The sequence below is a fragment of the Hypomesus nipponensis genome, chromosome 8, assembly GCF_054491055.1.
Source record: "Hypomesus nipponensis isolate SF chromosome 8, ASM5449105v1, whole genome shotgun sequence".
Classification (NCBI taxonomy): domain Eukaryota; kingdom Metazoa; phylum Chordata; class Actinopteri; order Osmeriformes; family Osmeridae; genus Hypomesus; species Hypomesus nipponensis.
This window is the reverse complement of record NC_140368.1, coordinates 16,386,414-16,411,733: the sequence shown is the minus strand read 5'-3', so window position 1 is coordinate 16,411,733 and position 25,320 is coordinate 16,386,414. Positions and strand designations below refer to the sequence as shown.

General features: G+C 41.4%; 1 protein-coding gene across 9 annotated transcripts in view; it reads right to left on the bottom strand.

Annotated features, from left to right (window-relative positions):
• Nucleotides 1–25,320, bottom strand: part of slc35d4 (solute carrier family 35 member D4) — a 68,880-nt gene that overhangs the window by 25,996 nt on the left and 17,564 nt on the right. The window contains exons 1-13 of one of the 9 annotated variants that reach the window (XM_084703865.1): nucleotides 19,703–19,757; nucleotides 19,247–19,293; nucleotides 18,700–18,767; nucleotides 18,348–18,425; nucleotides 17,402–17,483; nucleotides 17,011–17,088; nucleotides 16,873–16,907; nucleotides 16,564–16,615; nucleotides 5,865–5,913; nucleotides 5,464–5,509; nucleotides 5,040–5,075; nucleotides 4,107–4,141; nucleotides 1,569–1,638 (exon numbers count right to left, since the gene is read on the bottom strand). In XM_084703865.1, the coding sequence (XP_084559991.1) occupies nucleotides 1,569–1,638; nucleotides 4,107–4,141; nucleotides 5,040–5,075; nucleotides 5,464–5,509; nucleotides 5,865–5,913; nucleotides 16,564–16,615; nucleotides 16,873–16,907; nucleotides 17,011–17,088; nucleotides 17,402–17,483; nucleotides 18,348–18,364 (500 nt within the window). In that variant the 5' untranslated portion in view covers nucleotides 18,365–18,425; nucleotides 18,700–18,767; nucleotides 19,247–19,293; nucleotides 19,703–19,757. Of the gene's footprint in view, nucleotides 1–1,568; nucleotides 1,639–4,106; nucleotides 4,142–5,039; nucleotides 5,076–5,463; nucleotides 5,510–5,864; nucleotides 5,914–8,227; nucleotides 9,369–16,563; nucleotides 16,616–16,872; nucleotides 16,908–17,010; nucleotides 17,089–17,401; nucleotides 17,484–18,347; nucleotides 18,426–18,699; nucleotides 18,768–19,246; nucleotides 19,294–19,702; nucleotides 21,783–21,813; nucleotides 24,091–25,320 lie in introns of those variants that run through there. The other 8 variants (XM_084703864.1, XM_084703861.1, XM_084703862.1 and 5 more) reach the window with 8 other exon arrangements.

Here is a 25,320-nt window from a genome sequence, read left to right as displayed (position 1 = left end):
TCCCTGTACGAACGGTGCCAGAGTTTGGTCCACATTACCGGTAGTAAGTCAAACTTGTTTCCGGTGAGGGTTGGACTCCGCCAGGGCTGCCCTATGTCACCGATTCTGTTCATTACCTATATGGACAGAATTTCTAGGCGTAGACAGGGTGTTGAGGGGGTCCGTTTGGTGACCTCAGGATCGGGTCACTGCTTTTTGCAGATGATGTGGTCCTGTTGGCTTCATCGGGCCGTGACCTTCAGCTCTCACTGGAGCGGTTTGCAACCGAATGTGAAGCGGCTGGGATGCGAATCAGCACCTCCAAATCTGAGGCCATGGTAATCGACCGGAAAAGGGTGGAGTGCCATCTCCGGGTCGGGGAGGAGATCCTGAACCAAGCGGAGGAGTTCAAGTATCTCGGGGTCTTGTTCACGAGTGAGGGAAGAATGGAGCGCGAGGTCGACAGGCGGATCGGTGCGGCGTCCGCATTGATGCGGGCTCTGCATCGGTCCGTCGTGGTGAAGAAGGAGCTGAGTCGAAAGGCGAAGCTCTCTATTTACCAGTCGATCTACGTTCCTACCCTCACCTATGGTCACGAACTATGGATAGTGACCGAAAGAACGAGATCGCGAATACAAGCGGCCGAAATGAGCTTTCTCCGCAGGGTGTCCGGGCTCTCCCTTAGAGATAGGGTGAGAAGTTCGGTCATTCGGGAGGGGCTCAGAGTAGAACCGCTGCTCCTCCGCGTCGAGAGGAGCCAGCTGAAGTGGCTCAGGCATCTGATTAGGATGCCTCCTGGACGCCTCCCTGGTGAGGTGTTCCGGGCACGTCCCACTGGAAAGAGGCCCCGGGGAAGACCCAGGACACGCTGGAGGGACTATGTCTCTCGGCTGGCCTAGGAACGCCTCGGGGTCCCCCAGGAAGAGCTGGTGGAAGTGGCCGGGGAGAGGGAAGTCTGGGCCTCCCTGCTTAGGTCGCTGCCCCCGCGACCCGATCCCCGGACAAGCGGTAGATGATGGATGGATGGACTTTGAAAGAGTCAGTGCCTCCCCAGCCACGAACCTCACCGGACTGAGGCAGATAACGCGGCTAATTAACTAGCTAGCAGCAGCTATAGTTACACGTTACGTTAAACCAGAGCCATAGATATTTTTTTTTGCCTAGACAGGTCCCTCAAATCACTCATTTTTCATGCTGAGACATAGGGGAGTTGATAGTTCTCGAGTTATACAGAGTTAAAAAACAGACAATAAGAAATGTGGTATGGTAATCTCACTCAAACATTTTGATAAAACTTGAGAGCCCTGCTACTACATTTCTGCGGTTTAGTAAAAAAATTAAGGCCTACATTTAGATGGTTTCACGTATTTACTTTTATTTAAGTCTTCCACCGTCTGTGTGTGTTTAAGATCAATTTAAACAATAATGGTTCTTTTTAGTAAAAAACTTGACGTGTTTACTGCTGTTCTAAAATGTTATATGTTGCCTAAAAATAAAATATTGTGTTCAACAAAAACATTTTAGAGCTGTAATTGCAATACCGTGATACCAATATTCTAAATTCACTATGAAGTAGAGGGAGATTTTACCTGGCACAGCAGCCACTTTGAAATCGGAGGGACAGGAGAAAGGGAAATTTCAAGGCCCCAAAGAGGTCACCTGTAGAACAATAGAACTCGTCTGAAGTAATTTTGACTTTTACAAAATAGTTACCAGTTCTATGAATGTAGCATAGTCCCAAAGAGGGTGCTTTTCTCGTTGTAAACCCCTGTTGCCAAGGCAACGCATCTATGCATCTAGCCAATCAGGAGTCTGAGGGACCCTATCCAGTAAGGTAAGGGTACAACTCCACAGCTGTCACTCTGGTAACCAGTGTTCTCCTTTCCTTGTGGTGTACTGTACCCTGCATGCCCAACACATCGTGTTAACACAGATTTAAGTTAAACATGGTAAATGTGAGGTCCATTATCACACATCCACAGTGACCTGTCAATCAAAAGACAACTTAAATGCTGAACCCTTCCCCGGTGTTCTCAGTGTGCACACTAAGCAAGACTGAGGTCTAAACTGCACCTGCACAATCATCCTCCAACTCAACAAAAAGGGACAAACCAAAGATGCCTTCCCCCCTGAAGAGTGAGCTATGATCCCTGTAGGTGAAGGGAGCCAAGAGGAAATCAAGATAGCATGTATGGCACCCTGGTAGGTGTCTAATAAAGCATAAAAATAAAAAAAACTCTATAAACAAATACAGTGTTGTTCCCTGAATCTGCTGCATCACTAGGTGCCTGGATGAGGTTGTGAAGGTTAATTCCAGCTGATCCTGACACTCCAATTAGCTGGGCCTAGTGGAGACCAATGGATCAAGGAGAGGAAGCTTGTTTGACTTTTTTGGACGCAGGCCAGTAAAAAGCTTGCCACGATAGGAGCCAAAACAGGATACCACAGACGGCTCCTGGCCAGATGTAGCTTGGCGTCTGCTTCACCAGGAGACAAGGGGAAGGCATGCTCTGTCATCCAGGATAGGGATTTTTTTTTACCGCTGCCGTCATCTGCTCCCTGGATATGCCTGCTGGCTGTAGAGGCAGTGCCTCAGTAAAGGAGGTCCAGTGCCTGGGAGGACACCAGGGGCCAGACACAGCTTCATCTTCCTAAGAAACCACATCCACAGACCCATCACTAATGACACTGTCATCTGGAGACAGATCTTGTGTTATCGTCTTGGAGAGAACTGTTGGCTGTCTTTGGACCAACACAGGGGTACTGCTTGAGTTTTAGTCCATTGAATTCTTATACTCCAACTTCAAAGTAGACACTACAACATCTAGTCAGCTGACAAGCAGAGTAGTGCAGCTGTAGCACAGCCACCCAGCTATCCTGGGTGTCCTGAGAGGCTACACACATTTAGCAGAGATCATGAGTGTCCTCGTCAGCTAGGAGCAACCATGGCAAAAGGTTTTGTAAAGGCCTTTTGGTGGAGTAGCTAGACCTCTAGATGCACACATGGAAGACAAAATGAGGATCTGCTACATGTGTGTAGGCTTCTACCTTTCCCTGGTTGGGTAGGGTTTACATACAGTGCATCTGGAAAATGTTCACAGTGCTTCACTTTTTCCACATTGTTATGTTACAGCCTTATCCCATAATGACAAAGTGAAAAAAGTTTGTTCATATTTTTCATAGATTTGCAAAAATTAAGAACAAAAATATAACATGTACATAAGTATTCAAAACCTTTGCCCCATCCTTTGTTGAAGCACCTTTGTTTGGCAGCAATTACAGCCTCAAGTCTTATTGAGTATGATGCTACAAGCTTGGCACACCTATTATGTTTCTCCCATTCATCTTTGCAGGACCTGTCAAGCTCCATCAGGTTGGATGGGGAGATTGGTGCACAGCCATTTTCAGATGGCAGTCAGGTTCAAGTCTGGGCTCTGGCTGGGCCACTTAAGTTGTTCAGAATTGTCCTGAAGCCCCTCCTTTGTTATCTTGGCTGTGTGCTTAGGAAGATGAACATTTGCCCCAGTCTGAGGTCCAGAATAGGTTATCAAGGATGTCTCTGTACATTGCTGCATTAATCTTTCCCTCTATCTTGACAAGTCTCCCAGTTCCTGCCACTGAAAAACATGCCCACAGGACTTATTGGCTTTATTTGTGCTTATATAGACAGGTATGCACATTTACAAATCATGTCCAATCAACTGAATTTACCACAGGTAGACTCCAATCAAGTTGTTGAAACATCTCAAGGATGATCAGTGGAAACAGGATGCACCTGAGCTCAATGTTGAGTGTTATGGCAAAGGCTGTGACTACTTATGTACATGTGATTTTTTTTGTTTTCTATTTGTAATAGATTTAGCAAAAATTTCAAATAATATTTTTTCACATTTGCCTAGGCACATCATTATGGGTTATTGTGTGTACAATTTAAAGAGAAAAAATATTTTTAATCCATTTTGGAATACAGCTGTAACGTAACATGTGGAAAAAGTGCTGTGAATACTTTCCAGATGCACTGCACTCCTGATTAGATAGATGTATGCATTATTAACTAAATAGAACCAGAAAGAGATGTTTTAATGTTCAATAAATCAGGGCCAAATATTAATTGCACTTGTACTTACCAGTTGGGTGTGCCGCTAAGGCTAGAAGCAGCACACTTGAGAAACATATAAAACAATCAAAACAGAACTCATACACATGTATTGTTAACCAACAAGGGTGTTTTAAAGCTTCCACTGTCTCTTTACATATTTCATAAAAAAAACATTTTCACCCATTTTCTTTAGTCTACATAGAGCCTCACGATTCAAGTCATATGTTGTTTGAAAACCTAGATTCAACTGTATTTCTTACATTGTGGTACTTTTTACATTCCTACTGTGGTCCTTAGCTCAATTACCTTATTTCTTTGATTAAATGCAGCCCTCAAATAAATGCCGCACCAAAAATGCACATGGTGTAATAAATGCGGCCCCCAATTAAACGCGGCACCAAAAAAAATCTGATTTAATTGGTTATATTTGTATTTATTTAAATTAAAACACAGTATTTATTTCACAAGCAAATCATAAGTGTACAATATAGCGAGGTAGCTGACTTTGCCACTCGCGAATTTGCCTTTCATCAACCCCAAATTCTCCTGCTACAGATATGTTGCTGCTGGCGAGTGCTTTCTGCACAGATTTCTGTTTTAAGGCTTAAGTGTAAGAACGTTTCGGCATTGTGCTTCAGATTTCTACACAAAGTAGACACATGCGCGGCTTCAATTTCACACTAGGCTTTGTGTTTGACTTCCTTCCTATTCTTTGTTTGTCTATCGCCGCACTGCAGCTACAATTCACTAAATCTAACTAATTAAACAGCGCCCTCGAGCAAACGCCGCCCTTGAATAAACACCCTCCAAAAATGAACATATAAATAATAAACGCTGCAGCGTTTAATCGAAGAAATATGGTAATCAATGTCTCTATATAGCATATCCCACTTTTCACATTTCTAGTGTTTAATAGTTTATTTACAAATATATAAATTATATACAATAATACAATTTTTACCTGATCAAATAGTTGACATAATGTTGTTCAATATCACTGAAAAAAAACAAACAAAAAAAAAACATCTTAATATTAAGAACTGTCATCACCAGCTGCATCACAGGCACTGCACTATCTATAATTCCAGAAATCTGTGCGTCATCGACGTTATTGCGGGCATTATGCCCCATCTATAATTCCTGGAATCTGTATGTGCCACCAATTTTATCAGGGCACTGTGCACTAGTATGTACGATGCTGCATGTGTACGTAACTCTTGCTTCTGTACACGTACGAAACTGGAGTATATCTTGGCCTTAAGTGATGCACCCTTATGAGGCAACTTAAGAACTACCAAACTGATTTTCTTTGGGATGTGTCAGTTGAAGTACCAAAAGACATTGCAATATATTGTTGTGAAAATAACAATAAAATGTAAGTTTACCTTAGATGGTTGGGTTTGAAATGGGTTTGGAACACTCTGTATGCACCTAGAACAGAGAAACAGCATACTACCTCTACTACCAGTGGGACTAAAACATTGTGTACAACCTCATTTTAAAGTACTTCCCCCAAAATGTCTAATTTAAACCTTCAATTAGCTATGGTGAAACTCTAGCCCCAAGTAATTTGTGTCAGACTACAAATACTGTGAAATGTGATCTTAGTCATCAATCTGGCAACCAAGTTACACAGCAATTTTCTACTGAAATGTACTTTCCAAGATTTGTCATTTCCTAAAAGTTATTTGAACGTCACCCTCCTCTGCATATGCATTTCAATATCCCTGCAAGTGTACATTCTGAAGCCCGATGAGCAGGTTCAGTTCCTTCTGGAGACACATACCAAGAGAGCACAGGTGGATCACGCCCCATGTGTAACCAGCTTGGTCAAACTGAAAAAATAAATAAATTAGTCTTCAGTATGAGAAGTCACAGTACAATTAATTAAGTCAAACATTTCAATACAAATTACATTGTGATTGCAATTGCCATTTTCGGATTCAGATGACACTTAAATTATCCAAGATTTGGTGTTAACTAACTTTTAGCTAAAAATAACTAAAAGGAACTTTTTCCTTTCAACAACTTTCTTTCAATGGTTGTCAATCGTATTTGCACGCAATCTTTGGTACTGTCACCATATCAAATATGACCATAGTCAGGGCACAGCCAACCAACAGCAGTACTTATCCATGTTTTGGCTAGGTGGCTTGTTAATGGCCTAACCTGGCATTGATGAAAGCATTTCATTCTGGTTAGGGAAGAGCGGACCAACTTAACTATCCTCCATCACATCCTCCTAACATGTTGAGTCATTTATGCCATTCATCAAGCATCAGATGAAACTGAACTCCTAAAATATAGTTGGTCCAGCATTAGCTTTTCATCTGCATTGAATGCCAAAACAGATTCAAAATATATTACTAAATATTAAGGGGGGGGGGGGGAGTCTAAAACTTGCATGAAATTATACATAATTAATGTGACAAATAGTGCGGCCTGAGCAAAGATTTCCCTGGCAATTGTCAAACATTGGATTCAAAATAAATCTTAGCGTGTGAGCTATCAATTACATTACATTTGGTCATTTAGCAGACGCTCTTATCCAGATGGATGTACAGTAAGTACAGGGACATTCTTCCCGAGGCAAGTAGGGTGAAGTGCCTTGCCCAAGGACACAACGTTATTTTGCATGGCCGGGAATCGAACCAACAACCTTCTGATTAATAGCCCGACTCCCAACCAGTCAGCCACCTGACCCATCAGCCGATACTCGTCATTATAGATAGGTTTCACACCGTAGTTCGTTTAGTAGAGTGCCAGTTTTGACATTTAATGTAATGCAATCATGTGCACAGATTATGGTATTTTTCAAGTTAAAGCCGCGGTTTATACCCCGATTTAAAATGTTTCTTGTGGTGGTGCAGCTTATATTTCTATGTGGCTTATAGCACATTTTTATAAGAAAACGACAGTAGAAACACTTTGTTTGTGAATGCTATTTAACCCGTTAAGGAGTAGCTTCGGACATATGTGATCATTCAAATGCGGGTCTTGCAGCATAACGTCGCATATATGTGATTTTGAACATTCCAACTGAATATTTTCCGATGGACAAAAACTAGGGCACAAACGCTTTAGTATGGCTTCAAAATGTACTAATGAGAAGGCTAACGAGTAACACTAGCATGGTAGTAGCATTGCTACGAGTATTATGCTAGCTAACTTAGCCCAGAAGCTAAATAAAGCTAGCTAGCTACTGTTTCAGAAAAAATAACTTGCGCTTTTGGGGACCGTATGATTATGCACCACGTGACTGAGAGGGCCATTCTCAAGAAATGTGTCCTTTCGTGAGAAGAGGAATGCAATACTTCAGCATACTTTCTAGGAATCCGTATTACTGAAAGGCAGCGGCCTTAGGATGTGTAAGAACTTTGGCCGAATTGAACGTTGCCGGCGTGTAACCTACCGTGATACGCTGTGCGATGTGTTTCCCCGAGTAAAGTATCGAGCTGGACGATTACCTGGCATGACTGTCTGATTTGGCCTGTATGTTTGTCTTCAAGAAGAGCTTGTGTGATGGTCTGCATGAAAACCAGCGGGTACGGTTACTGAATGTGAATTTATGTAACAAAAGGCATGAAATTGCCAGGATTACTAATCAGGGAGTCCTAACAGACTCCCCATAGGCACTACATGGCCTACTGCAAAACTATGTTCTGAGCGTAGTAGCGTACCACAATGCCTGTCTGCGAAGGCCGGAATACATGCCTACACCTCCAGGAATAAATGCGTGGCTAGACTGGTCGGCAAGGGACCTCGATTGAGTGTTTACCGGGCACACCGGCCCACCCTCCTTTGTTTGCAAATCCCTGGCTCTCGGTAAACCCATGTCAAAGAACTGCAATATGTGTCGGCTGTAAAACAATGAGGCCCCACACAGGCTGCAGCAAGGGCGGGCGGAGGACGGTATAGGGCCCAACCAGTCATCCGCTGTTGGCAGAAAGCCCTGTATCGATTTCAACGTAAGTGTATGTAGCTATACTGATTGCAATATCTGCATGCTGCAGTTAGCCTGCGGGGGACGCATCCTGATCTGTGCCCTCGCCAAAAGGGCAAGTAAATACCATGTCACATTGGACGAGAACTCAAAGACATACTGTACAGTAAACACACACAAGGGTTTGTTTATGTATAAACGTTTACCTTTTGGTGTCTAGCAGCCCTGCTATTTTTCAAAGAACGATTGAGGGGGTTCTCCAAGGAATTCCGCATGTGGCCATTTACCTGGATGACATCCTGGTGACAGGGAGGACTGATCAAAACTGCAAGCTTGCGTCTGAAGCGGAGTAAGTGTACCTTCATGGGGAATGAGGCTGTGTTCTTAGGACATAGAGTGGATGCAACAGGCATCCATCCCCTGAACGACAAGGTACAAGCAATTCAAGATGCACCAGCTCCTACTAATGTGATTGAGCTAAAGGCTTATTTGGGACTGCTCAACAATTTTAACAGGTTTTTGCCAAACCTATACCGTGTTAGCTCCTCTTCACACACTATCATGTCAGTGGGGGGAGAAGCAGCAGGCATCATTTATCCACTCAAAGGAACTAATGCAGTCATCAGAGGTGTTGGTTCACTATGATGCAGGGAAAGACCTCATTCTCTCTTGTGACGCATCGCCCTACGGTGTGGGGGCAGTGCTGTCACACCGTATGTTGGACGGGACAGAAAGACCAATAGGGTTTATGTCCAGGATACTGAATGCAGCAGAAAATAACTACTCTCAGCTGGACAAAGAGGAGTTATCTGTAATGTTTGGAGTACAAAGGTTCCACAAATACATATATGGCAGGAAGTTTACCATATGCACAGATCACAAACCGTTACTGGCTCTTTTTAATGAAATGAAGGCAGTGCCACAGATGGGTTCTCCAAGAATCCAGAGATGGGCCGTGACCTTGAGGGGGTATGAGTACGAAATCATATACAAGGCAGGAAAGTACCACAGGAACGCGGATGCTTTGAGCCGTCTTCCGTTGCGGTTTACACACAGCATCAAAGCTCAAGAGGACCGAGTTCTGATGACACAGACCTGGGATTAGTGACATCAGAACAAGTAAGCACTTGGACAGGTAAAGATCCAGTACTGTGTTGGGTCAGAGAACGACAGAGGGAGCTGAATTTGCACCATACGCAGTTAGGAAAACAGAGTTGAGCGTGCAAGATGGTTGTGTGTTGTGGGGAGCACGAGTGGTTTTGCTACAGCCAGCACGTTAAGTTACATTACAGCAACTACATCAGAGTCACCCGGGGGTCTCAAGAATGAAAGCATTGGCAAGGAGTTATGTGTGGTGGCCAAAAATGGATGAAGAGATTGAGAGTCTAGTTAGGACCTGTACCGTCTGTCAGGAACACAGGAAAGCTCCAGCAGCGGCTCCACTGCACCCATGAGAATTTCCCGAGAAGCCCTGGAGGAGATTGCACATGGATTATGCAGGCCCATTTCTTAGGAAGATGTTCTTGATCATCATCAGTGCACATTCAAAATGGATGGATGTGTACCCAGTGAATTCTGCTTCATCTATCACTACTATGGAGTTTTAGTAACCAAGGGATACCAGAGATGGTAGTGAGCGACAATGCAACTTGTTTTGTAAGCGCTGAAACACAAGACTTCTTTAGAAATAACGGGATAGTGCATGTTACCTCAGCCCCATATCATCCTTCATCAAATGGATTGGCGGAACGAGCTGTACAGACCTTCAAGGAGATTATGAAAAAAAGTGCAGGGGGGAGTATATCAGCAAGGGTGTCCAGGGCATTGTTTGCCTACAGAATAACACCTAAATTGACAACAGGACTTTCACCTGTGGAAGCAAATCGTGACCACAATTCAAATTCAAATGCATTTCCAGAAATGCATTTTCATTTTAAGAACGTGGCTGCAAAATCGTGACCACGATTCAAATTTTATTCCAGAAATGCATTTTCATTTTAAGAACGTGGCTGCAAAATCGTGACCACAATTCAAATTCAAATGCATTTCCAGAAATGCACAATGAACGAAAAAGCATTCAGAGCGGCGCAGCAGAGTGACGTCAGTAGCCGCTCTTCTTCAGCTCCCTGCTGACCGAGCTACCCATCTTGTTCGGTAGGGGGCGGTGGCCTACGCCGAACAGCTCCGCCATTTCCTTTATTTTTAAACCATTTAATAAATTGCTTTCAATGGACTCAAACGGGATGTTGATGGTTGGTCGTTTGAGGCTCCACAGCTTCAAACTATGACAACCTCATTAATGTGTAAATCTGTGACGGCAGAGTATGCAGCCAAGCTCTCTATGACTTGTTTATCAGATTACTCAGATATATTATTAGATTCTACCTGCTCAGCTAATTCTGACAGTGTTTGCACAATTTGAGGGAGTGCCATGATCTATGATGCTTCCTCTAAAGACCCGGCAATTCAATCAATTTCCCGGCACATTTGCAATGTATCTTTACGTTAGATTGTAAATTATGGCTACTTAAATTTTATTCTAAATCCCCTTAGTATTAGCTAGACTTTGCTCATTTTGTATAGTTAGTCTACATATTTAAGTTTTAAGATTCCTATATGTTTAATGTATGCACCTTCCACCAAAGTAAATTCCTGTGCAAACTTTCATGGCGAATAAAACCCTTTCTGATTCTGATGTAATGCAGATGTGCACACCGCCCCCTACCGAACAAGATGGGTAGCTCGGTCAGCAGTGAGCAGAAGAAGACAACTACTGACGTCACCGCTCAGAATGCTTTTTCGTTCGTTGTGCATTTCTGGAAATGCATTTGAATTGTGGTAACGATTTTGCAGCCATGTTCTTAAAAGGAAAATGCATTTCTGGAAATTCATTTAAATTTAAATTTTGGTCACGATTTGCTTCCATATTCACCAGCTGAAATGTTAGTGGGTCGTAGGCTACGCTCCACTCTGGACTCATCCAGATCTAAAAAGGAAGGTGGAAGGTAAACAAAACAAGCAAAAACAGGACCATGACAAACATGCCAAGGACAGAGGCTTCGCAGAGTGGGACCTGGTCCTTACACGAAACTTAAGTCAGGGACCTAAGTGGATCCCAGGATTTATAGACTCAGTGACTGGTCCTGTCTCCTTTAAGGTCAGGGTAGGCAATGGTGCAGTGGTCAGGAGACATGTGGATCAAATACTTACCAGGAGTCAGGAATGTACAGAGGAGAGTCAAATGGCGGCTGAGGAGGACAGACTAAGCTCCAGTGAGCCAACGGTGTCTGGGGTTCACCGCCCAGAAACAGAGACTGTTCCAGCAGAAACTATGTGAACTATTTTCAAAGCATCCTTAAAAGTATATCAAAAGTGAATTATTTTCTAGGTATACTTCTTAAAAGTATATCAAAAGTGAACTAAAAGTGTACTATCCATATTTTAGTATACTTTAATATACTTCTTTTTGTAAGGGCAGTGACATTGCTTTGGATAAAAGCTTCTGCTAAATGCTTACATGTAAATGTAATGATGGCATGACCTGGGCATCCAGAAAACGCCTTGTTTTTTGTCACTAGTAAATAGTGGGATGTAATGTGGTTTTCCTGTGGCTCAGGAAGAGCGACGCTCTGCTCTGCACATAGTATAGACTGGCGGAGTGTCTGTGTTTTGGGGATTTAACTTGTTGCTCCCTGCCTCATGTCATGCATGCTGCAGTGACGGCAGGGAGCGCTTCCACATGTACATCCATTCCGCCAATGTTAAACCTATTTTTCATGTATGTGAATAAATGGTGAAATCAATCACGTGTCTTGACTGAAATTCCAGTTCTTGTTAAAAAAAAATACAACTTGCATTAGGATATAGCAATGGATAATACAAAATTAAGACAAATTTGGTTTCTCAGCGCTGTTGTTCTACTGCAGAAGTTAATCCTGTTCTATGACGTCCCTTGTGCCACCTTGTAGTTGTGTGGTAATCTTGCAATTCATTCAGACGGAGGTAGAATCTAATGTAACTATAACGGCAGGAATCTCTGTCTGTCAGTGGTGGAATCAACTCCCCACCTCCATCAGAGACACTGACTGTCTCCCCACCTTCAAGAAAAAGATCAAGACACACTTCCGGGAGTACAACGGTACTTAAGAATGGTTTGCTGGACCCAATGGGCCTCATTCACCGAATGTTCTTACCAACAAATTTGTTCTCAAACCCCATTTACGCAGTTTTCACGAAGATTCTGGCACTCACCAATGTTTTCTTATTTGGGATTTGTTCTAAGGTAAGAACAGAATTTACGCACACCCAAGAGCACTCTTACGCACAATTGAGAGCTGACATGTTTGCGCAAAATAAGTAGTTATACCTTTTTTTGTCCGTTCTAATTTAAAATTGAATATTTCTCTCCTTTATAGTTTTCCAACTAATAATTTTCATAATTTTACACATGTATTATTTTTATTTTTTTATAAATACACACTACACTTACACTTCTGCTCATTTGTAAAGCACTTGGAATTTCCATTGTGTATGAATTGTGCTAGCCCTATATAAATAATATTTTTTTGTATTTTACAATCGCGATGACAATGTTTTCAATACTTTTAACAAGTTTCCGTAACACTTCTTCTTGACACGGTTAGCACAACATCCGTCTGTGTTGGCTATACATTTAACAAATGTCTTGTTGCTTTGACACAAAATGCATAGAATAAACACAAATCTTAAATGCTTGAACTTCTTTTACACACAAGCTCAACCAAGACCAAAACAATTGATTTGTATTGCCCAATTTACCAATGCTTTCACACTGTATGTCGGAACAGATAACATCATGTTCAAAACCTAACTTATTGGCTAAAGCCAAAGTGAACAGCTGTTCATATTGTAAATTGAAACACAAACATATCCCCTGTATTTTATTCCATTGCTACTGAGAAACAGCTGGTTGAAGTTATGCTGATACTGTAAATCACAGCTGATTCCCAACTAGGAAACACTCAGGTGTTGAGGTTCTTTCAATCGCATGACCATAAGGTGTATATAGTAAGAGGACCTCTTTGGGCTAATCTTATGTGGAAAAAGAATAATACAGAGAAACACAAAGAAAGAAAAAAAATGTAATGCATGCACGAGGGAGAGGAAGACAAGTACCAGGACAAAGGAGAGGAGTGAGACAAGGGCAAGGGAGACAAGTACCAGGACAAGGGAGAGGGAGAGGAGTTAGAATGTGTGGTGGTGCTCAGAGAAGGGCCAGGGATAGCGTAACTGATGAAATATGGTAAATGGCAGCTATATTGCATATTTCTTGTCCTGTTGCAACTGAAGCCTTTACTGCAGCAATTATGTATATTTTTGTGTTATGAAAATGAGTGTTTGAGTTTAGTTTACAATGTGTGATTTTGAGCATGAAATTAACAGTTTTGCCAATTTGTTTGTGGTAGGTGTGTTGGTGCATTAAGAGTAAGTGTAACAAGGAAACTTGTTAGATGTATTGAAAAGATTGCCATAGTGATTGTAAAAAATGGTAAACTAGCTTCGATTTGCCTTCAATTCAAATCAATTATGTTAACAGGGAACTTTGTCATCAAATAATAACTGACTTATCACTGTATTCATAGGCCGAAAGTAGGCTTATTCCGCACACTAGGCCTACGTCACACAATGGCGTATTTATTGATGCTGCAAAATGTTGCAGATTGTTCCCTGACGAGGGAACACATCTTCCTTGACCATACCGCTTTATTTGCAGAGTGACCAGTAGGCTACCTGTTGGAACGCTTTAGGCTACCAAGAGCAGTCCTTATGGATATTTGTAACAGTCAACTGATTTCTAGGCTATGTTTTTTTGCTTAAGAATCCAGATCAACGTTAAACCATTCATTTTTTTCACTTCATCAGTTCTGCGCACTTCTCCAAATACAGCGTTCGCTGCATGAGTAATTGCATTCCATGCATCGGTTTTATTTCCTGCTTTGTATCCACAGCTGACGCTATTAAATATGATGTGTTGTTTGTCGCTAACTTCTTGCAGCTGTACCTCCACTTCAGAATTATTACGTTTTTCTGTCTTTTGTCGAGGCCTTCACCGTCTTTACCACGTCGTTTTGACATTTTTCTGAATGTGCCATTTATGGGAATTAACGGGGCGTTTACCTATGCTAAATAGGAGCAACAGGGCACAAGCTTTCAACTTACGAAATATTGGGATTCATCATTCTAAGAACACACCAGCGAACAATTCTGCTGTTTAAGAACACTTAATGAATCACACGTGGATTTTTCTTAGGAACTTTCTTAAAAACACATTTAAGAAATAACTTAGGAAGATATTGGTGAATGAGGCCCATGAGTTTCCTCAAGGATCGCAACTCCTCTTGCTTAGAGACTTGTTGCTCTTGTTGGTTAGTGGTAACTGATTTAAATTGTTGTACTCGCTGTGAAATATGTTTTACTGTTGCTTGCTTTTCTACAGGTACACTTGCACTTATTGCCATTCATGTTGTTTAATTGTAACTTGTTTAACTGCATGCTCTTATGGTTATTCCCTTTGGCACTTATTTTGGTTGTTCACGATATGTGCTTCATGTTTTGGCTATGCGCAATGTATTTGGGTCTATCTTGTTGTTATTATGCACTTTGTAAAGTGCATAATACCTATGCACTTTGTAAAGCTCTCTCTTGGAAGTCGCTTTGGAGAAAAGCGTCTGCTAAATGAATACTTGTGAGTGTCTATCTGGACATGATTATTTACATTTACATGTATTCATTTAGCAGACGCTTTTATCCAAAGCGACTTCCAAGAGAGAGCTTTACAAAGTGCATAGGTCACTGATAATAACAACAAGATAGCCCCAAAGCATTACGGGTAGCCAAAACAAGAAGCACACATTGTGAACAACCCAAAAATAAGTGCCAAAGGAAAGAACCATAAGAGCGTGTAGTTAAGCAAGTTACAATTAAACAACATGAATCTCTAAGTGCAAGTGTACCTGTAGAAAAGCAAGCAGCAGTAAAATAAAAATAAGATTAACTAAAATAGAATATATAATATTTTGCAGCAAAATACAACAGTTTAAATCAGTTACCACTAACCAACAAGAACAACAAGTCTCTAAGCAAGAGTCATTGTGATCCTTGAGGAAAGTAGTATTGGGTTCAGCAAACCATTCCTAAGTACCATTGTACTCCTGGAACAAGTGCGTCTTGAGCCTTCTCTTGAAGGTGAAGAGACAGTGTGTCTCTGATGGAGGTGGGGAGTTGATTCCACCACTGGGGGGCCAGGCAGGAGAAGAGCTTGTGTTGGGACCGGGCAGTCTTGAGCGGTGGGACCACCAGGCGGTTGTCTGAAAGTGGCGGGTGGGGGTGTAAGGCTGCAGGAGAGACTTGATGTAGTCGGGTGCAGTCCCGTTCACTGCTCGGAAGGTCAGTACCAGGGTCTTGAATCTGATGTGGGCCGTGATAGGTAGCCATTGGAGGGAGATGAGGAGCGGGGTAACGTGGGAGCGTCTGGGTAGATTGTAGACCAGGCGGGCCGCTGCGATTATCTTGACAACAGGGCATCGTATCAAGTTGAAATGAAGTTGCCATGTGTGTTGCTTAAGACCCACAGACAGTGTCATCAGAGATTGGCGTTGGCCATGTTGAATGTTCTCTCCAGTCTCAAAGGACATTTTCTGACCAGTAGGTGGTCCTCTTTGTCAACAAACAAATTGGTCCCATTTTTCTTGTCCCAAAAGTTATCACTGTCACTTTGTAAAGTGAAATACCCATAAAAGAATATGGAAGACGTAATACGACACTGTTCTCACAAATGTAGCGTCTGTAGTCAAGGCGCTACCACAAGCCTCCATGGCTTTGTTGGCCCCCGCAGTGTTAGATTTGACTGTTAACCTTTCTTTAAACACCACATGTCATCAACATGTTTGGAGAAAATACAGAGCATCAGCATGTATGCAAAAACTCTGCCTGCGTTGCTGAATGTGTCCATTTTACGAAAATGCACAAAAACTCTCAATTATAATTTAAGTCATCATATAAGGATGAGATCATGAAGACCATGCCATACATACACTGTAATTAATTTATACTTTTAAAGTTCACTTACACTTTTTTATGTTGAAAGTGTTACTGACCAAAATGTTCTATACATATATACTATTAAGGGCCCAATGACTGAGGAAACATGTTGAATCCACAATTTTTGACAGAAATGTAACAAACATGGGGGGATTTAATTTATATTTATATATATATTGAATAATATTTTGTTGTTTTGTGTTTCGCAATGTTGGAATCCCTCCCGTATTTGGATTAATTCTTGAGCACCACATGAAGCAATTAAATAAATTAAAATTACTACATATTTCATAGTATATAGTATAAAAATACAAATAAATCTCCAAAAGGTTAAACCTAGAAATCGGCAAAAGGCCGAAATAGGAAGATTTTCTTTTTAAGATTTCATAGTACTATATTTACACATCTTTACTATTTAGGGAAATTAGTGAAACATCAACAACATGTGGAGTAATGCACAAACCTGGGGGTCATGAAGGGGCAGGCTGACAGCAGAGAGCAGCACCACACTCACACTAGACACCAAGTCAAATACAAAGCATTCAATGAACGATGCTAGCACTGCATCATTGTACACGTGTTTGCCAATGATAAGTACACCATGACATAACAACCTTGATTTTATGTAAAGCACTTTGAGCTAAAATTCTTATATGAAATGTGCTATATAAATAAAGTCTTACTTACTTCATGCAGTTAGCTCATGTTTATGTTATTGAGTTACCCATAGCCCTGTTTTGATTCATTTTTGATTCAGGACAAAAGCACAAACCTTATAACCTTCATCCGTGAAATCTCTGTAAATCCCTGTATGTTAATTAAAATAAATTAATTACATGTGTAGAAAGTGTACAATTTCACGAGTTAGGCTACTTGTAAACATGAAGTTTGACAAAAATGTTGCACTCACATCTCTTTTAATCAATCTCAGCATAAAGACGTATACCACCTCAGAAGCATTATGAAGAGTGAAGAAGAAAGCAATGGGCTGGAATAGATAAAAGAGAAATTTAGATCCAGAGCCATTGTGAAAATAAATTATAAACGAAAACAGCGCTAAACCTATAAGCAATAATTATCTTGACAATATATCAAATATCCCTTCCATTCCCGACTATGGAACATGCTGAGATTATTTGTTTATTCCATTCTATTTACTTAAGCCAAATATGAATATGAATATATATATATATATATATTAAAAAATGTGTTTAAGTCAGGCAAGTTATCTGGCATAGTCAACTTGGTTGCTTTCATACCAATCAAATGTAATATTTAAAATGAGAATGTTAATGACTTACAAGGCATGCTAAGGCTCTGGACCCAGCATATATGTTTCCTACAAACAGAAGTGAGCCCGGAAGCCAGGAGAGAGCTGCAGACCTGCAATTGACAATATCAGAGTAGAGTTGACAGAACTCTGTCATATTGTACAGATCAGGAGCTTTTCTTTGACCTCCATATTGAGTCATCTGCTTTGGTATCCAAAAATATATATTTTTAGCAATTTTGGAAATGCCGCAAATACAGCTTAAAAAACGCTATCCAATTTGTCCACACAACTACTGGTCTCTACCTCAGCTGCATCACCTGCTCACCATAGCAGAACTCTTATTTCAGGGCGATTATTAAGAGTTTATAAGATGATTGTAAAAATAATGATCACTTTAAAATGTTGTCTCTAATATCAAGCTGTTAAAAAGGAAGATGGGAGCACCCCCTTAATATCACAACTACTCTCTCTCTCTCAACCATACCATACTGTAGGTAAATAAACCAACTACTCATTCTCAGCCATACCATACTGTAGTACATAATACAACTACTCTCTCTCAGCCATACCATACTGCAGGTAACACAACTACTCTCTCAGCCATACCATACTGTAGGTAAATAACACAACTACTCTCTCTCAGCCATACCACACATGGTAAATAATACAACCAGAAGGAAGGGTGCTTCATACATGGACGCTTCATACTGCGTGCGCAGAGTGTACATCATTAGTTAATATTAAGAGCAGTGTCAAATGTGGGAGAAGGCGCATCTACGTCTTCTGACTAAGACTAATGTCATCACAACATAGATCAGAATGGACATTTCCATGAGAAACCAGTAAGCCAGCTCTTTGATTAAGCACTTGATCTACATCGTTGTCAGCTTTATGAAGCAGTGTCTGGACAGACTTGAAAGGCAGCCGGATAAGAGACTTAGATGATGTATAAAGGGAGGATAATAAAAGGATACCTTGAAAAACTGCTCATCTCCACCCATCCAAGCTTTCCTGATAGAAGCAGCAGAAGCACGCCAATTAATGTCTGCCATCTGAAAAAGACAGAACTAAGGAATTGATTTAAGGCTTTAGTTTAAAGTATTTCTAACCTATCTCTTCAACTGTTATAAATCACAGCATTTCAAGTATGCTTTTGGTTACTTGGTAGTTGATTAAGAAAAATTACAAAATGTGGTCACATTTATGATATAACAGGTGATGGGCAACATCAATGTCAATTCTGAAGTGCTCAGGACAGGGGCGCCAAATAGGGGGGAAAAGTTAAGACATCTGACTGACAGGGGAAAACTAATTGAATTGATTAACTGTTTTTTTCTTTTTTCATGGGGCCCAAAATTCCTGGCGGCGACCCTGGCTCAGGAACATAATATATGCTGAAAATACAACAAAATTCTTTGGTTTTCTAAAGTGAGAACACTTCATGCAGTAAGGACAATCCTAAACACACTGTCATAAAAACAAGGACAATACACAATATTATGCCAACATGCATGATTGATGGATTTCAGAAACTTGACAGAAAATAGCCTCCTGAAAGGAAAGCTCAGCTCATAGGTTGCAGACTTTACAAACTTGAGAATATTGATGTAATGTTCATGGATAATTGTACATAACTTGCTTTTTGTCAATGTATTCATAATTGGAAAACAAGAGATTTACGTATCATGTGAACCTACATCCAAGAAGCAATTTTCCATTACATGGCGTTAACATGTAGCCTACACATAAGCTACTTGATGAATGTAGTGTTATAACTTGTTGTACATTACTTTCTCAGTAACACAATAGGCTACATTATTTACAGGTAACATTTCAGGTGCCAAATTGTTTATAACAAGACGGTCTTACTTACCCCTGAAACAGGGTTGGATAAGTGAATTTCAAAACAGACAGGACATACTGCAAAATAAACAACATAGTACGTCATCAAGAAAGCTCGTCTATCGTTGCTTTCAAGCGCTCATCATCGGAAACTTGTAAAACTTCATGTGCTTTTTGAACTTGAGAGCCAGCTAGGCCGACTTGAATGTAGAATTTAAAGCGGCATGGAAACATGACCGGATAGCGAAGTAGAAAGTTAGCAACTGAAACGCTTCATGACCCGCATTGGTCAGCTAAGAATTCCAGGAAATAAGTAACTCAAACTCTAAAACTGTAGTTACTCGGAAGAATCATGAGATTACATACCACTCAAGCTTATCAGCCTGCATTGTCTGCTATAATGTTTAGACCTACTTTAAAATAGTTACATTTCAATGTTAATGGACGAGAGGCTGACAACTTACTGCATCAGACCTTGCCTACTAACCTTATTTGTAAAATACGACGGCACGAAAAAAAAGCAAAATGTTAGCCCAGTAACATGTTTTTTCCAATGCATTTGTCTCCTTCCCTTTTTACATTCTGTGAAGAACTCGTTGGATTCTGTGAGCTTTGCTCATTTGATTCTCACAGACACGTATGTTTCCACGTCTCATACCCAGACCCCCACCCCTCGGCTTGAGGCAACGGCCCCGGTGGATGTAGGTGATATTGCATTTCCGATTTGCTACCCGACTTGACCGGTTGTTCCAGTCAACATATAGCCTGGCTGCCAGCCTATGGCAGGCCGTTTTAACATTTATTTCTATAAACGTACTAGTCACTATTTTAAAGTCACTAGTAGCCTATTTATTCTTTAGTAAGTAACTAATCCAATACTTACTAGTATCTATTCCCGTTTTACTAGTAACTTTCAATAGATACTAACTATTCTTTAGTTACTGGTAGGCTAACTAATCCAATAGTTACTAGTATCTATTCCCGTTTTACTAGTAAGTATACATTAGATAGTACCTATTTTTGAGTTACTAGTAACTATTCCGACATATCCCGAAACCAATAAGTAGCCTACTATTATTATATGGCAACGACGGTACGAGCTTTCTGATTGGCTAATGGGGAGTCATGCCAGACGCGTATTGCCCTTCTCAGCGGTCAATACGGCTCCGTATTGCCCTCTGACGTCATCTTCAAAATGAGCGACGAGTCAGCTACTGAGTTTTACTATCCAGATGATGCTGAAAAGACTCTTTTAAACAATTGTCGTTTTTTGTGTTGAAATTAAAGCCATTTTAGCAGAACAATGTTGTCCGCTTTCTATCAAAAGTAATGAGTTGCTAGGCAACACATGAACCACAGAGTGAGAAGACTTGAGAGCTAGCTATAATTAGCCTTGAGGTACCATTTATTTTCGTTTACAAAATGAAAAGAAGCTAAAAATGCCATATAATAAACTACTTACTAACCTCGACCGTTCGGTCATGCCGGGAAATATCAAACTGAGGCTGGAACGTATCGACCGAGCGATAGCGAGGTTGATACGGCAAAGCCGAGGTTTGATATTTCCCGGCATGACCTCACTCTCGGTTAGTAGGCCTAGCACTAAGTAGTTAGTATAGTAACTATTGCCAACAAGATATCTAGTTAACATGGAAATTAGCTTTAGAAGATATCTAGTTAACATGCATGAGCTTCTGTAGATATAGCAAATTAGCTTTTGAAGATATCTAGTTAACATGCATGCTAGTTAACTTTTCAGTAACTAATCCAATAGTTAGCCTACTAGCATCTATTCCCGTTTTACTAGTAACTTTTCATTAGATAGTACCTATTCTTTAGTTACTAGTAGCTAATTATTCCGACTAGATATCCCGAAACCAATAAGTAGGCCTACTAGTAACTATTGCCAACAAGATATCTAGTTAACATGCAAATTAGCTTTAGAAGATATCTAGTATGCAAATTAGCTTTAGAAGATGTCTAGTTAACATGCAAATTAGCTGCTGAAGACCACACAGAAGACAGCACTACAGTGAACATATCGACGCAAACCGATTTCAAAAATGGCACACACGAGCTAATGAACAAATTCCAACAAGGCAACATACACGCACAATTGATTGCCTATTGATTCATTACTGGTGAATTAGGAATGGGCGATATAAACGATATGCGATATAAACAATACAAAATTGGCCTATTATAGAGATTTTAATTATATTGTACTATTGCGATAATGCATGTTGATGATGCAAACTACCCGCGAAATTTAAAGGATGCAACGCGTCTTCGTCACCAACATTAGCGAAGCAAACAAATGTTGAAAACACAACAACATTAACACACAACACAACGACATTAACAAAAACGAAACATTTATAAAAACGCTAAATTTCAAAAACAATCTACTACTTTCAACACAACAGCATCGGTTCACACCACCAACATCAGCCGAGAACACCGCAGCATTAGCCGAGAACACCACAGCATTAGCACAAAACACAACAACATTTGCAGAAACGCTGCGTTTCAAGTTCACACCCAATCGTTCTCCAGACCACTAGGGGCAGTGCAAAGTGGAATTAGTTGGGTTCTCACCAAAATAATCAGAATCAGAATGGGATTTAGTCATAGAGTTAATATAACTAGAGTGCTACTTTTGTCTTCCAAGATGGCGTCCCCATTCATTTCTATGAAAAGTGCTCAGTGGCGCAGTGAGGCAAGCGAGAGCGCTAAATGGACCGCGCCATCTTTCCAGACCGACTTGTCCGGTCTTGCGCAGAAGCCTGTAGCTCCGAAACTCGTGCAAGCTGTATACGTCATACTTTGCGACAACCAGTCACAAGCTTGTTACGAAGATCAATACTATTAGTACTGTAGTATTATACGTGCAGGGCCTATACGTTGTTCTTTTTGCTTCGTGTTTATAGTTTGACTGCTGTATTGTTTCGGATAAATAAACTGTATTACGGTAAACTTATATATCTGGCTCCGTCGTTGTTCTAGCTTTGCAAAGCAAAGCTAATTAAGCCTATTATTAGCCTACCTGTGTTACTATTATAATGATGATGAGTGTTGTTTGCTATTACTAGCTTATTGTTAATGCCATCGTTAGTGTTGACATAAAGTTATAACAATATAACGACCATATTGTGGCTATCAGACATGATTTATTCATTTTCGTCTTTGCTCCAGAATAACATGTCAACAATCAATAATGACACCGTAACATGCCACGATATTACAACTAATTATATTATTACGTTTGTCATGCCGTGAACATAATAGCGTTCATTACGAAATGGTTAAATCTGCTTTAAAATAACGGACATAAACTCTACAAACAACCGTCGTGTATGTGTGCAACCATTTGTAAAACGTGCTACAATAAAGGCAGGCAACTGTAGATTATCAAGCCCTTTCTCCTTGTTCTCATTCAGCTCAGGAAATCAGCGATTTGCTGATGTTCCCTTTTGTCCTCGTCCCCTGTTCGTATCCGCGAACACGTTTTCCAGGCAATTTTCTTGACGTAAGCAAATAAATGGGCTGCTCGTTTACCCATTTCGGATTGGTTTCAAACTTAGCAAAAATCTGGAAAAATTATTCTATGAAAAAGCTAGTAGTATGAGCCAGGTTCGAAAATCGAACAAAAATTATTGGGGGAGATATGAGTCGGGTAGAAAATCGAAAATGCAATACCATCTACATCCACCGGGGCTGTTGCCTCAGGCCGAGAGGCAAGGGGTGGGGGCTTGGTTTGCACAGACAAGGAATTTGCTTTGGCAGGAAGGTGTATACAGTAAACATATAGGAATCTATGTAACTATACTAAGGATACATAAATTAGCAATACTAAGTGGAATACAATTAAAATAAAATATACAATAAGTAAAATATAAGTTGCCAATTTACAATATAAAATACAATATAAAATACAAATATTACAGGAATTGAATGTAGTGCAAAATGTAAATAATTTTTAAGACATTCAGCCAGTGTGAGGTCTTGGCCTTGTTGAGGAGGCCAACAGCGGAAGGGAAAAAACTGTTTGTGTGGCGTGAGGTTTTGGTCCGGATGGACCGCATCCTTCTGCCGGAGGGGAGTGACTGAAACAGGGAATGTCCAGGGTGGGAGGAGTCAGCCACAATCTTCTTCGCTCGTCTCAGGGTCCTCGAGGTGTGCAGGTCCTCGAAGGAAGGCAGATTGCAGCCAATCACCTTCACTGCAGTGTGGATGATACGCTGCAGCCTGCTCTTGTCCTTGGCAGCGGCAGCAGTGTACCAGGTGTTGATGGAGGAGGTGAGGATGGACTCAATGATGGCTGTGTAGAAGTGCACCATCATTGTCTTTGGCAGGTTGAATTTCTTCAGCTGCCGCAGGAAGTACATCCTCTGTTATGTTTTCTTGGTGAGGGAGCTGATGTTCAGTTCCCACTTGAGGTCCTGGAGAGTGTTGTGGAAAAAACACCATACTGTTGTAATTATGAAGATGGTTAATGATTAAGGATTCAATGAAACTTGTGATCACCTTTGTAGTACATGCTATATTATTGGAAACCAGATGCAAAGCTGTTGACTGATTATTGTTATCCCTAAACAATGGTAGGAGACATGGAGCCCAAAATATAAGGTTTAAATAATTAAAGGATGAGTGGGGGAGAGGAGCATGTGTATGCTTTCATAAAGGACCAGGATGCATAGCTGTAACTTATGAGACATATTTGTGGCCTTACGCCCAGAAGCCTGACACAGCTGGCTGTTCAAGGTCAGAAAGAGCCTAATTGGAAGAAGTGTCTATGTTGGGAAGTACCTGTTTTGAATCCCCTGAGACAAGGGATCCACTTTGTAAGATTACCTAATGTCTACGAAACCAACAAAATATCGTACCATATTAACATACATAATGGGGAGAAGAGTATATAAGTTAAATTGTCCAGAGAAAACTTCAGTCTGATCCCGGGATCACGCTCACGTTCTATTGGCAATCTTTGTTACCTGAGAACCAATAAAACACTTTGCATCAACCCTGCTGAGTTCCAGTGCTGTTTTTACATCTTGAGAATTGACTGAAGACGTACAGAACTTTTGTTTCATCAAGAGGATAGTGCCCAGGAAGCGGAAGGACTCCACAGTGTTGACTGGGGAGTCACACAGGGTGATGGGGGTGAGTGGGGCTGTGTTCTTCCTGAAGTCCACAACCATCTCCACTGTCTTTAGAGCATTGAGCTCTAGGTTTTTCTGGCTGCACCAGGTCACCAGGTTGTCTGCTTCCCGCCTATAATCGGACTCGTCTCCACCAGAGATGAGCCCAATGAGGGTGGTGTCGTCCGCAAACTTCAGGAGTTTCACTGACGGATGACTGGAGGTGCAGCTGTTGATGTACAGGGAGAAGAGTAGAGGAGAAAGGACGCAGCCCTGGGGAGATCCAGTGCTGATGGACTGGGAATCAGAGACTTGTGTTCCCAGCTGAACGCGCTGCTTCCTGTCAGACAGGAAGTCTGTGATCCACCTGCAGGTGGAATCGGGCACGTTCAGCTGGGAGAGCTTGTCCTGAAGCAGAGCAGGGATGATGGTATCAAAGGCAGAGCTGAAGTCCACAAACAGGATCCTGGCGTAGGATGCTGGGGATTCCAGGTGCTGTAGGGTGAAGTGGAGGGCCATATTAACTGCATCGTCCACAGACCTGTTGGCTCTGTAGGCAAACTGCAGGGGGTCCAGTAGAGGGTCTGTGATGGATTTAAGGTGTGCCAGCACCAGACACTCAAAATACTTCATTACCACAGAGGTCAGGGCGACGGGTCTGTAGTCATTATGTCCAGTTGGCCTGGGCTTTTTGGGCAGAGGGATGATGGTGGAGGACTTGAGACAGGCTGGCACATGGCATGTCTCCAGGGAGGTATTGAAGATGTAGGTAAACACCGGAGACAGCTGGTCAGCGCAGTTCTTGAGGGTGGCTGGAGAGACAGAGTCCGGCCCAGCTGCTTTGCGGGGGTTCTGTCTGTTGAACAGTTTGTTCACTTCTCTCTCCTGAGTGGAGAGGGTCGTCACTGTAGAGGGGGGAGGGGGGAGGCCTCACGGGTGGAAAGGGGTTTTTCAGGACTGTCCA